This window comes from Pan troglodytes, chromosome 1 (genome assembly GCF_028858775.2).
Source record: "Pan troglodytes isolate AG18354 chromosome 1, NHGRI_mPanTro3-v2.0_pri, whole genome shotgun sequence".
Lineage (NCBI taxonomy): Eukaryota > Metazoa > Chordata > Mammalia > Primates > Hominidae > Pan > Pan troglodytes.
The window spans coordinates 177,198,952-177,213,084 of NC_072398.2; the positions used below are offsets into that span (position 1 = coordinate 177,198,952).

The window sequence follows — 14,133 nt, forward strand, 5'->3', positions numbered from 1 at the left end:
TTTAGCTTTTAAAATCTAGCCTCTCTTTCTGCAGATATTGCAGTATTATCTAATATCACACTCACTCCATTAATACCTTCAAGTGAAAGTTTATATTGGCATCTGTTATATTTATTATTTGGGAGTCATACTCTGGTGGAAAAGAGTTCTGAGCAACCCTGATAGAATATAGATAATGCATAACAGTCATTTCAGGGGCTTGAAACTGCTTTTCCACTATGGTGGAAGGGACGATCCACCCAACTAGCCATTACCTTTACCAAAAAATAATCCACCCTGGTCTGCCCATTAGAGGAAGGTGTCTTGTCTTCCACCAAAAGGAAGAGGGGTTGTCTGAAGTTTTACTTCAGTGCTTGGTTTCAAAAGAAGGGGAAAGGCCGGGCATGTTGGCTCACGCCTGTAATCCCAGCACTTTTGGAGGCCAAGGCGGGCGGATCACGAGGTCAGGAGATCAAGACCATCCTGGCTAACATGGTGAAACCCTGTCTCTACTAAAAATACAAAAAATTAGCCGGGCGCAGTGGTGGGCGCCTGTGGTCCCAGCCACTCGGGAGGCTGAGGCAGGAGAATGGCATGAACCCGGGAGGCGGAGCTTGCAGTGAGCCGAGATAGAGCCACTGGAGTCCGGCCTGGGCGAAAGAGCGAGACGCCGTCTCAAAAAAAAAAAAAAAAGAAGAAAGGGAAAATAACTCACCATGAGTGTCTTATGTGTGCCATACTCTGTTTTCGCTTCAGTTCCCTCATTTAATTCTAACAGCATTCCTGTGAGATATGTCTTTTTATCCTCATTTTACAGATAAGGAAACCTGAGGCTCAGAGGAGTCATATAGCTAGCCTAAGGGCACAGAGACAGTAAGTGGCAGACCACATGGTGACCAAGATCTCCTGTTTTCTTGAAAGTGAAAGGCTAATTTTGATCCCAGTTTTGCAAGTGGGTCTATTATATGATAAATTATAGACACTGCTGCTATTTGATGTTAAAAAATGTAACTTAATAGACTTGTTGTATGGTACTTAGTAGGCTTCATTGGGTACATAACCAAAGACAGCATTTGTTCAAATGGACCAGTTGTTCCACACTATTCCATGGTGGTACGTTAAAGAAGGTTAGGCACCATGAAATTGTGTCATTTACAGCAACATGGATAGAATTGGACGTCATAATCTTTTTTTTTTTTTTTTTTTTTTGAGACGGAGTCTCGCTCTGTCGCCCAGGCTGGAGTGCAGTGGCGCGATCTGGGCTCACTGCAAGCTCGGGCTCACTGCAAGCTCCGCCTCCCAAGTTCACGCCGTTCTCCTGCCTCAGCCTCCCGAGTAGTTGGGACTACAGGCACCTGCCACCACGCCTGGCTAATTTTTTGTATTTTTAGTAGAGACGGGGTTTTAGCGTGTTAGCCAGGATGGTCTCGATCTCCTGACCGCGTGAGCCACCTCGCCTGGCCGGACATCATAATCTTAAGTGAAATAAGTCAGGCACAAAAAAATAAATATTGCATGTTCTTACTTACGTATAGAAGCTAAAACATTTGATCACATGGGAGTAGAGTGGAAAGATAACAGAGACTGGGAAGGATGGGTAGAGGGTAGGAGGAGGATGGAGAGAAGTAGGTTAAAGGGTACAAATATACAGTTAGAAGGAATAAATCCGATGTTTGATACCAGAGTAGGATGATTACAGTTAACAAAAACATATTATACTCAGGTGATAGATACCCAAAATGCCGTGACTTGATCATCATGCATTATATACGTGCAACAAAATTTCACATGTACTCCATAAATTTGTGCAAATAAAAACATTTTTTACATGAAGGTTAGGCGGTTTTTCTTTGAGTGGGGTTGAGGGTAGACAATTTAAAAGAGATAACAAGTAGGCAGTTTTGTTGTTGTTGTTGTTTATTTATTTATTTGAGACGAAGTCTTGCTCTGTCGCCCACGCTGGAGTGCAGTGGCATGATCTTGACTCACTGCAACCTCTGCCTCCCGGGTTCAAGCGATTCTCCCACTGCAGCCTCCCAAGTAGCTGGGACTACAGGCGTGCGCCACCACATGGGCTAATTTTTTGTATTTTTAGTAGAGACGGAGTTTTACCACGTTGACCAGGCTGGTTTCAAACTCCTGACCTCAGGTTATTGGCCCTCCTCAGCCTCCCAAAGTGCTGGGATTACCAGCGTGAGCCACCGCGCCCAGCCAATTTTTTTATTTTTATTTTTTATTTTATTTATTTTGTTTTTTTGGGGTTTTTTTTTTGAGACAGAGTTTTGCTCTTGTCGCCTAGGCTGGAGTGCAGTGGCGTGATCTCAGCTCATTACAACCTCTGCCTCCCGGGTTCAAGTGATTCTCCTGCCTCAGCCTCCCAAGTAGCTGGGACTACAGGCACGTGCCACCATGCCCAGCTAATTTTTCTATTTTTAGTGCAGACAGGGTTTCGCCATGTTGGCCAGGCTGGTCTCGAACTCCTGACCTCAGGTGATCCACCCACCTCGTCGTCCCAAAGTGCTGGGGTTACATGCGTGAGCCACCACTTCCAGCTATCCCAGGCTGGAATGCACTGGTATGATCTTGGCTCGCTGCAATCTCGACCTCCTGGATTCAAGCAATTCTCCTGCCTCAGCCACCCAAATAGCTGGGACTCCAGGCGCGTGCCACCACACCTAGCTAATTTTTGTATTTTAGTAGAGATGGGGTTTCAGCATGTTGGCCAGGCTGGTCTCAAACTCCTCATCTCAAATGATCTACCCACCTCGGCCTCCCAAAGTGCTGGGATTACGGGCATGAGCCACCACGCCTAGCCAAAATTTTTTTTTTATTTTTTGAGATGGAGTTTCACTCTTGTTGCCCAGGCTGGAGTGCAATGGCGCGATCTCAGCTCACTGCAACCTCTGCCTCCCAGGTTCAAGTGATTATCCTGCCTCAGCTTCCTGAGTAGCTGGGATTACAGGCACCTGCCACCACGCCCAGCTAATTTTTTGTATTTTTAGTAGAGACAGGGTTTCACTATGTTGGCCAGGCTGGTCTCGAACTCCTGACCTCGGCCTCCCAAAGTGCTGGGATTACAGGCATGAGCCACCGCACCCAGCCCCAGCCAAGTTTTTTAAAAAGAGTTTCTGTAACCATTCTCTTAAGTGATCTCAGAACTGATCCTCTGAGGTGGGTTGAGTATATGTAACTTTAAATTGGAAACTGAGACACAGAGATTTAGAGACTTGGCAAGGGCCACACAATGAGTTGATGGTAGAGTGCTTTATTATAGTTAAATGAGTAATTATCAAGTTAAATATAAAAGAATTTATTTTAAATTTTAATTCTTGAGAGGCAGCTGTGAATTTTTTGTTTTGTGGTCTACATATTTAATTAAAGGAAATAATGGAGTTTTCGCTCAGGGGAATTCACTTGAATGTTTTTGTTTTTATTTGTAGCACCCAGAGGCCTCCATTCAGGCTGTTTTTTCAGATGCCCAAATGCATATTTGGGCATTAGAAGGTAAGCAATGACTGTGAACTGTAACTATGATTTTAATTGTCAGTTAAATATTGAAGTATAATCCATGAAAGGTCAGTTCTGGTCCTTGATTTCAGTCTTTGAATGTACAGATTCATTTTTATATCTTTGTTTTATATAGAGCATTTTGAAAAATATATTTAGGCGTATTTTGATTTGGGCACAATTCTTTCTTGTATGTAAGCAGAGAAACTGAGCCTGGGTTCTTTTTTTTTTTTTTTTTTTTTTTTTTTGGAGACAGGGTTTTGCTCTGTTGTCCAGGCTGTAGTGCAGTGTTATGAACATGGCTCACTGTATCCTCAACCTTCTGGGCTCAAGCAATCCACCTCAGCCTCCTGAGTAGCTGGGGCCACAGTTGCATACCACCACGCCCTGTTAATTTTTGTTTTAAAAAAATTTTTTGGGCCGGTTGCGGTGGCTCACGCCTGTAATCCCAGCACTTTGGGAGACGGAGGCAGGTGGATCACCTGAGGTCAGGAGTTCGAGACCAGCCTGGCCAGCGTGGTGAACTCCCTTCTCTACTAAAAATACAAAAATTAGCCGGGCATGCTGGCATGTGCCTATAATCCCAGCTACTCGGGAGGCTGAGACCGGAGAATCACTTGAACCCAGGAGGCAGAGGTTGCAGTGAGTTGATATCACACCACTGCACTCCAGCCTGGGTAACAAATAGCGCAACTCCATCTCAAAAAGAAAAATTTTTTTTTTTGTAGAGACGAGGTTATCTAGGCTGGTCTCAAACTCCTGGGCTCAAGTGATCTTCCTGCCTTGACCTCCCAAAGTGATGAGATTACAGGTGTGAGCCACCACACTTAGTCTTTTTGTTTGTTTGTTTGAAGAGATGGAGTCTTGCTGTGTCTCCCAAGCTGGAGTTCAATGGCATGATCATAGCTCACTGCAACCTTGAACTCCTGGGCTCATGCAATCCTCCTCCCTCAGCCTCCTGAGTAGTTTGGACTACAGGTGCATGCCACCACACCCAGCTAAGTTTTATATTTTTTGTATAGAGACACGGTCTTGCTAAGATGCCCAGGCTGTTGAGCCTGGATTCTTTTATATCTTTCTCTACTTCAAAAAAGTGCAACAGATAGATTGTTTTTAACTTATGTTAACTTATGTTAAATATGAAAACTTAGTTGTTAAAGAGCTGTTTCTTTTCATCTTATAGATACAGCCGTCTCAGTGCTTAAATGTTGCTCAGAGGCCTTTCCTGACCGTTCTCTGAATACTGTATGCCCTTACCACGTGTTTTTTTTTTTTTTTTAATTTCCTGGCACATATTATTACGCAACACTATATTATTTTTAAAATTTTCTTCCTAATAGAATGTAAAGCCAGAGACTGTTATTTTATTCATTACTAATGCAATTGAGTACTTTTTTCAGTGCCTATCCAATTTTTTAGCCCATTTTTCTATTGAATTTCTCCTCCCTTTATTTATTTATTTATTTATTTATTTTACTTTTTATTTTCGAGACAGTCCCACTCTGTTGCCCAGGCTGGAGTGCAGTGGTGTGATCTTGGCTAACTTCAACCTCTGCCTCCTGGGCTCAAGTAATCCTCCCACCTCAGCCTCCCGAGTAGCTGGGACTATAGGTTTGTGGTGCCACACATGGCTAATTTTGTAGAGAGGGGGTTTCACCATGTTGCCCAGGCTGATCTTGAACTCCTGGGCTCAAGCGATCTGCCTGCCTCAGCCTCCCAGAGTGCTAGGATTACAGGTGTGAGCCACCGTGCCCAGCCTTTATTTCTTTTTATATTCAGAATATTAATCCTTCCTAAAATAGATGTATTTCAAATAGTTTTGCCTAATTTTGATTGACTTTTAACCTTTTTTTTTTTTCCCTTGAGGTCTGTCGCACTTAGTAGCAGCATCATTTACAGAGGATAGATTTGGAGTTGTCCAGACTACACTACCAGCTATCCTTAATACTTTGTTGACGCTGCAAGAGGTAAGAAATCTGTGGGTTGGGAGGGGGTAGAGGTCATCTTCCCCTCCCACTCAGTGCTTTGTTTGTTTCCTATATATCACATTTATCAAGTGACAAAACATGTTGGAAGTTAAAATAATGATACTTTTTCACCCTCAGGAAATTACAATCTAAAAGACAGAAAAGAGGCTGGTGTGGCTCATGCCTATAATCCTAGCACTTTGGGAGGCTGAGGCCGGAGGGTCGCTTGAGGTGGAGAGTTTGAGATCAGCCTAAGCAACATGGCAAGACTCAGTTTTTACAAAAAATAAAAAATTAGCTGGCCATGGTGGTGTATCCTTGTAGTCCCAGCTACTCAGGAGCCCGAGGTGGGAGGATCATTGGAGCCAGGAGTTTGAGGCTGCAGTGAGCTACGATTTCACCACTGCACTGCAGCCTGGGTAACAGAGCGAGACCCTGTCTCTATTTTAAAAAACAAAACTAAAAGATAGTTTGGAAGAGAAAACTTTTAATCTGCTTATAAAATTTTACAGAAACAGAAAAAAAGTATACTAAACCTGTAGGATATGCCTCTGGTATTAAACACATTGTTTAAAATACTAGACTTCTGTTCACTGACAAAAGTAAATCCTTACACAATTTGTAGCTACCGAAAGTGACCTGTGATTAAATGACCCATGCAGATAAGTGCCCTATTGGGTTGAGGCTCAAGAACTGAGGCCAGTAGATGCCTATCACCAGGCTTGATGGCTAGTTTTAGCTAATAGGTTTTCTTGGTCCTAGACTTAAAGAGGAGCAAAAAATAAAACACATGCTTTCTGCTTTGCAGTAGGCTTCTTTTTCTAACTTCATGTTACTTGGTACTTTTTATGTCACCTTCTAATATTAGTTACATGTCACATGACAGCTATAAACACTAAGGGCTGGAGGCATTTAGAGATAGCATCTGGAGGCTGGGTGCAGTGGCTTGTACCTATAATCCCAACACTTTGGGAGGCTGAGGTGAGCAGATCACCTGAGCTCAGGAGTTCAAGACCAGTCTGGGCAACATGGTAAAACCCTATCTCTACAAAAAAATAGAAAAATTAGCTGGGTGCAGTGGTGTGAGCCTGTAGTCCCAGCTACTCAGGACGCTGAGGCAGGAGAATCGCTTGAACCCAGGAGGCAGAGGTTATGGTGAGTGGAGATCGTGCCACTGCACTCCAGCCTGGACCACAGAGCGAGACCTTGTCTCAAAAGTAAGTAAGTAAATAAATAAATAAATAAATAAAAATAGCATCTGGTGTATATAGTGGGCCTTCTGGAGGAAGTGGAATTGAACTAGGCTTAAATGATAACTGGTGCATCTTTTGGTCTTGGGAAACCATTTAAGATATGAAGAGAAGCCTGGGCAACATGATGAAACTCTGTCTCTACAAAAAATTTTTTAAAAATTGGCGGGGTGTGGTGGTGCGCACCTATAGTCCCAGCTACTTATGAGGCTGACGGGGGAGAACCGCTTGAACCCGGGAGGTAGAGGTTGCAGTGAGCCAAGATTATGCCATTGCACTCCAGCCTGGGTGACAGAGTGAGACCCTGTCTCAAAAAAAAAAAAAGATAATGAAGAGAAAATATGCTTCTCCATTTCTTTCTTTAACACTCAATTCATTTTACCTATTAGAAAATCTTACCCATCAAAGCCAGTGATTCTTTTGCTTTGAGCACTTTTTGTGAGTACCTTCTCATGTATGTTACTTGAGATGTGTGTGTCTACATGGATAGTTTTATTATTTGTACTCTTTCCCAAGTGCCATTCTGTAAATAAATAGTTTCCTAGTAATTCCCTGCAGCTTCGAATATTTGGTTTATCTGACTGCACAATAGGATGACCATGATTTGGGCATATCTTTGATGGTCATAACATTTTTTGTCACTCTGGCAGTGTAGTTAAAACAACAATAATGGTACAGTGTTTATAGTCTAAGTAATGTGATATCATTATTATTTGATCTTTATAACCATCTTGTGAAGTCAGCAAGGTGGAAGTGTTTTCGCCCTTTTTTAATAGATGAGGGAGGCTTAGTAGTACAGCGACTTACCTCAGATCTCACACACAATCTCCTAGGTGGCAGAGCTGGAACTAGAACCCAGTCTGATTGCAGGGCATTAGCAGTGCAGTAGACTCTGGAAAAAGCTACAGATCCACATCCCTCCCCCGCTTTTTTTTTTTTTTGAGATGGAGTCTCTGCTCTGTTGCCCAGGTTGGAGTGCAGTGGTGTGATCTCAGCTCACTGCAACCTCCGTATCCTGGTTTCAAGTGATCCTCCTGCCTCAGCCTCCCGAGTAGCTGGGAGTACAGGCACGTGCCACTATGCCCAGCTGATTTATGTTTGTTTTTTTTTGAGATGGAGTCTCGCTCTTTTGCCCAGGTTGGAGTGCAGTGGTGTGATCTCAGCTCACTGCAAGCTCTGCCTCCCGGGTTCACACCATTCTCCTGCCTCAGCCTCCTGAGTAGCTGGGACTACAGGTGCCTGCCACCACGCCCAGCTAATTTTTGTATTTTTAGTAGAGACGGGGTTTCACCGTGTTAGCCAGGACGATCTTGATCTCCTGACCTCGTGATCCACCTACCTCGGCCTCCCAAAGTGCTGGGATTATAGGCGTGAGCCACTGCGCCCGGCCTGATTTGTTTATTTTTAGTGGAGATGGGGTTTCACCATGTTGGCCAAGCTGGTCTCAAACTCCTGACCTCAGGTAATCCGCCTGCCTCGGCCTCCCAAAGTGTTGGGATTGCTGCAGGCGTGAGCCACTGCACCTGGCTTGATCCACATCCCTTATTCTTTCTTCAGAGAGAATGATTCTACCCTTAGAACTGTGGCTTTCAAAGTTTTTGGACTGTGATCTGCAGTACATTTACATTAGACTCAAAATATAGTGTGTGCGTGTGTGTGTGTGTGTGTGTGTGTGTGTGTGTGTAGATAACAGAAATAAAGGATTCTTGGAACAGTACTCACCTTTTACTATGTGTAGTGCATTTTAATATTTTTCATTCTGTTTCATTTTTTAAAATGCTGGTTAAAACTCACTGAATTGATTTCATAAAGATCACACTGCCTGCCCTAGAGGTATTCTATACCAAAATTACTCTGCTTTTACCTCTACCACCATCAGAATTTCTGGTTCTTCATAGTTGGTTAGAAGGAAAGCAATCTGTTTGATTATAGTCATTCATACCTTTGAGTAGGAAAATAGGAATTACAGATTTGTCAAAAGGTCAAGCCCTGTCTTACTCTGTTTCATGCTGCTCTAACAGAATACCACAGACTAGGTAATTTATAACGAACAGAAACTTAATTTGGCTCGTGGTCCTAGAGGCTGGGAAGTTCAAGATTAAGGGGCTGCATCTGGTAAGGGCCTTCTTGCTGAATCATAACATGGCAGAAGGGATCACCTGAACAAGAGAGAGCAAGAGATCGAACTCACAGTATTAAACCCCTCTATAATCTGCATTAATTCATTATTGAGAGTGGAGTCCTCCTGACCTAAACACCTCCCATTAGGCCCCACCTCTCAACACTGCTGCATTGGGGATTAAGTTTCCAGCACATGCTTTTGGGTGACAAATTTAAGTCATAGCAGGCCCTATTTACTTAGAAACAGGGGAGTTGGAATGGAGAACACTTTTGAGGGGCAGAGTAGAACGAGGCAAAGAAGCATATTTTTGGATGTTGAGAAAAGATGGAACAAAGAGAACAGGACCAGTGACCTGATACTTAGCTTCTCAGTATAAAACTCCTCCTTATATGAGGCTTATAATGTCTATTTTCCCTTAAGCCACATCATGGCCAACCTTTTGGTCATGCTCTGCCATCATCAGATTTTGCAAACTGCCTCACAGTCTTTTTTTTTCCACTCTACATCCTGAGGTTGATTGTAATGAGTAATTCAGAGTCTGTGTGGGTAATCTGCCCCACACCCTGTCTGCACAATTCTTTGACTTCCTCCTCTTCACTACTCATTTGTATACCCTCTCAACCCACAACTATCACCTAGGCCCAATTATCCCCTGAGTACTCCACTGCCAGATCTTGAAACTCCAGGATTCTACCCTGTAAGCTAGAGTCTTTAAATGTTTTTGTTCCAAAGATTCCTTTGGCAGTCTGTTGAAGCCCATGGACTTCTCAGAATCATGTTCTTAAATGCATAAAGTGCTTAGGATTAGAAAAAAAATCAGTTATATTGAAATTATCAAGACGTTAAATTTATATAGTAATATGTGGTTTTTAATTACTGCATTACATAACAAGATCTGTCAGTGAGTCCAATAACTTATTTTGAGGTAGGGATAAGATGAATGATATTTCAAGATAACTATAACAATCGTATTGGGATATGGAGATGTTGGTGATTTCTATTGGTGACAAAGTCACAGGAACTGCTAATGCTACTATGATTTGTTGCTTACATTCATAGTTGAAGGAAATGCTAGATTTTAATTAGATCTTAGTAAAGATAAATGTGTAATTCAAGTTTGTACCCCCTGAATTTTTCCCTTAGGTCTGTGGACCCAATGTAAGAGCCCTTGCTCCAGGCACAGCCCTTTCATGTCCTTGCTGCTTCTGTACAGTTTCTTTGATCCTACCAGGATTTCCAGTTCCTTTTCCCCATGTTCTTTGTCTTTCAGCTCTCTCCTGACTTACGTATATGCCTTTCTGTATCCAGTTTAGACCTTGCAGTCTATTATTTCAACCACTTTGTTACCAATTCCTTCAACTCCTTTGTCCCCATGTCCTTGAGCTGCACCCATGTGGCAGTTCCATTACCCACCCATTCTCTTGCTGATCCTTCCTGCCTTGCTTCAGGATCTTGGCATTTTTGTCCTGAATTATTACATCCTCTTGCCTCTATGGACTCTCAACTGAGTTACTTCGTGCTCTGATTCCAGCCACTCTGCTATTCCCATGAGTCCTCTGCTCTTATAACTACCATAGACTATACAGTCTCTGCCTCCCACCAAATATATCTTATTTTCTTAACTTGACTCTAACTGCACATGCTGCCTTTTCTTTCCTTTTTTGTCTAGAACATATTTTTCTCCTTTGGTCTGGCTCTACTCTATATCTCCCCCCTCAACACTTTATTGTCTTTATTGACTTTTATTGTCTCCTCTTCATATTAGCTAGAGTAGAGGTGGGGACTTTGTCTCACCTCTATTCCCATCATCTAATATAGTACCTGGCAAATGACAGGCACTTATTAAATGCTTGTTGGATGGCTGCTGGATTGCATCATTGCTGGTTCAGTGGACGAAGACTTCTGTTTTGGGGCTTAAATTTAGTGACAATTCTGATGCAATGGGTTGATTAAAATGCTCCCAAACCATCTTTTTGTTTTGAGAGGCAGGAATGTGATGTGACTCATATGATCCCTGTTATATATTTTTGGCTTTCTGTTCTTTGGTCTAGAAGGGATCAAAGTGAAGAGAGTAAGTTTAAGTATCTCTGTAATTTAAGGCAAGTTGTACATTACTGGCTTCTGGGTGTTACTAAGGAACAATTGTGTGGAACTGTTCTATCCTTTTGTTTTACTTTTCAGTATCAATAACATCAGCCATTTCACTGAATCATTAAAGGCAAAATGTGAAAGGGAAGGGGAGCCTTTCATTCTTCAAACTATTCAGAGGGCAAGGAGTAGAGTGATGGATATGCTAGCTAGCTCAGTGGTTTCAGCCAGTGGCCAGACCATCCTGGAGATCACTGTTATTATAAGGGACATATGTACTTTCATTTGAATGATTACCATTTCTCCAACATGTTTGCAGCTGTTTTCTCAGAGGTTTTTATGTGCTGTTTTGGTTAATTAAAATACAAATTCATTTGAAAGCATTGCTGAGTTCATAGTAGTTATTTCCTTTATCAGTGGATGGACAACAAGTATTATCCTCTGGAGGTCCACAGGATTTTATTGTTGTTTTTAAAAAGGGTGCTTACATACAAAATGTTAGGAACCAAAATGATGTATTTTATAATTAAAATTTTTTGGCTAAGTGCGTTGGCTCATGCCTGTAATCCCAGAGTTTTGAGAGGCTGAGGCAGGAGGATAGCTTGAGGTCAGGAGTTCAAGACCAGCCAGGGCAACATAGTGAGACAGTGTCTCTAAAAAAAATTTTTTTAAATTTGCCAGGTGTGATGATGCTAGCTTATAGTTCCAGCTACTTGGGAGGCTGGGGCTGAAGGATCACTTAAGCTCAGGAATTTGAGGCTGTAGTGAGCTATGTGACTGTACTCCAGGCTGGGCAACAGAGTGAGACCGTGTCTCTAAAAAAAAAAAAAAAAAAAAAAAAAAAGAAAGAAAGAAAAATTAAACTTAGTAAAATATACATAACATAAAAATTAACCTTTTAAATCTAATTTTTAGTGTATGGTTCTGTGACATTAAATATATTCACATTGTTATGCAGTCACCACCACCATCCATCTCCAGAACCTTTTCATCTTTAAAATATGTTTTACATTCTTTAGATAGCCTTGGTTTCTGTGGAAAGGCCAATGTCATCCTAATGAAGTTGATCAGCCCTATCTATTATATTTTTTGCCTGGTCATTTGAAGGTCAAATTTTGATCTATTTGGAATATTAATGTTTACCTTTATGCCATTCACAGATCCATCCCTCCAGTAACTATTTAATTATCAAGCAATTAGCATGTGATACGATACAGAATGGAAAAAGACAGGGTTCCTGCCCTCCGGGAGCTTACAGGATGTAAAACAGATAATCATACAAAGAACTACAGTTGTAGTCAGTGCCACAGTGCCACTGTGCATAGAAATGCAGGATGAGGCTGGGCGCGGTGGCTCACGCCTGTAATCCCAGGACTTTGGGAGGCCGAGGCAGGTGGATCACCTGAGGTCAGGAGTTTGAGACCAGCCTGGCCAACATGGTGAAACCCTATCTCTACTAAAAATACAAAAAATTAGCTGGGGGTGGTGGCGGACACTTGTAATCCCAGCTACTTGGGAGACTGAGGTGGGAGAATCGCTTGAACCTGGGAGGCAGAGGTTGCGGTGAGCTGCGATTGTGCCGTGATTGTGCCATTGCTCTTCAGCCTGGGCAACAACAGCAAAATTCCATCTCAAAAAAAGAAAAAAAGAAATGCAGGATGATCAGAGAACATATGACAGGTGAATCTGAGCTAGTCTTGCAAGTAGGGGATAGAGAGATGTGAGATAATTAATGGCTCCTGGAGAATGTAGGGGTTGGAAGGAGGAATAGGGGAAAGAAAGGAATATTCTTGAGGGCCAGAGCTATGGATTTGAAGGCCCAGAGACCCTTGACCAACATTGTACCAGTCAGAGTCTATTCTCGGTTTCTGTAAAGTCCTATGCTGCTTTACCTAACATTTGCGTAGTATTCCAAAAGAAACGCTTTAAAAATGTTTTTTGTAAAACCCTGTGAGGTTAAAAGAAGGCTTATTTTGCATGTTGAAGTCTCTTTCAGAAACTATTTTCTGTGTGAGTACAACTTATTCATGATTGTACCTAGTAAATGGCTGAGTCAGAATTGGAAACTAGGGTTTTGGACCCCAAGTCCTTCGCAGGCCACCCTTTTAGATTACCTTTGGGAGAGCTTGGCAGAGTTTTGCATTTCTTAACCTCCTTTTTCACGATAGAATGGCAGTATGGCAGATGTGCCAAAGTGTGAGATCTGGAATCAGACTGACTTGTGTCCGAATTCCAGCTACTACTCTTTCCTAGTTGGAAAATAACATTTATTATATTTCTTTGAATCTAAGATGCCATTAATTGGAACATATACCTTCATTTCAGAAAGCATAAAATGTAAAAAAAAAAAGTATGTTATAGAACTAATAAATATGGCAATCTCTAAACATCAGTTTTTATATCTGGAAGATGATGGGAGTGATGATAATGATAGCTAGCTACCTCATAGGGTTGTGAAGAGTAAATGAGATTATCTCTGTAAGGCCCTTGGCATGTGTGACCCATACTAGGTGCTTAGTAAATGTTAGCTCTTACTACTTTGTTGTCATTATTCCTATGTTACATGACAATTTTTTTTTTTTTTTTGCGACAGAGTCTTGCTCTATCACCCAGACTGGTCACTGCAACTTCACACGCTGGGCTTAATTGATCCTCCCTCCTCAGCCTCCCAAGTAGCCGGGACCACAGGCACGCACCACTATGCTCAATATTTTTTTTGTATTTTTAGTAGAGACAGGGTCTTGCCATGTTGCCCAGGCTGCTCTTGAACTCCTGAGCTCAAGTGATCTGTTTGCCTCAGCCTCCCAAAGTGTTGAGATTATAGGCGTGAGCCACTGCATCCAGCCACATGATAATTCTTATACAGGAGAAAAGATCTTTCAGATTAAAAGAAAGGTTAAAAAAAAGTATTGCTGTCAATACTGTTAGCAAGCAATCTAGCAGACATAGTGTCAGACAGATACCCAGTTTAAACTATTCATATATTATCTTCATAATTTTTGTCATAACTATATTTTCACATACTATTGTCATTTAGTCATATTTTATTTCCCTGAGCTTTTATTTACTTAGTGTTTTAAGTCATTCATTTATTCTTTTTTTTTTTTTTTTTTTTAATAAAGAGACAGGGTCTCACTTTGTTGCCCAAGCTAGTCTCCAACTCCCAGGCTCAAGTGATCCTCCTGCCTTGGCCTCCCAAAGTGTTGGGATTACAGGCGTG

The 14,133-nt window shown here is 41.9% G+C and overlaps 1 protein-coding gene across 6 annotated transcripts in view; it reads left to right on the top strand.

Annotated features, from left to right (window-relative positions):
* Nucleotides 1-14,133, top strand: part of NDC1 (NDC1 transmembrane nucleoporin) — a 71,907-nt gene that overhangs the window by 44,806 nt on the left and 12,968 nt on the right. For all 6 annotated transcript variants that reach the window (XM_513417.7, XM_063802117.1, XM_003308113.5 and 3 more), the window contains 2 exons: nucleotides 3,420-3,483; nucleotides 5,353-5,453. In XM_513417.7, coding sequence (XP_513417.7) covers nucleotides 3,420-3,483; nucleotides 5,353-5,453 — 165 coding nt within the window. The remainder of the gene's footprint in view (nucleotides 1-3,419; nucleotides 3,484-5,352; nucleotides 5,454-14,133) is intronic.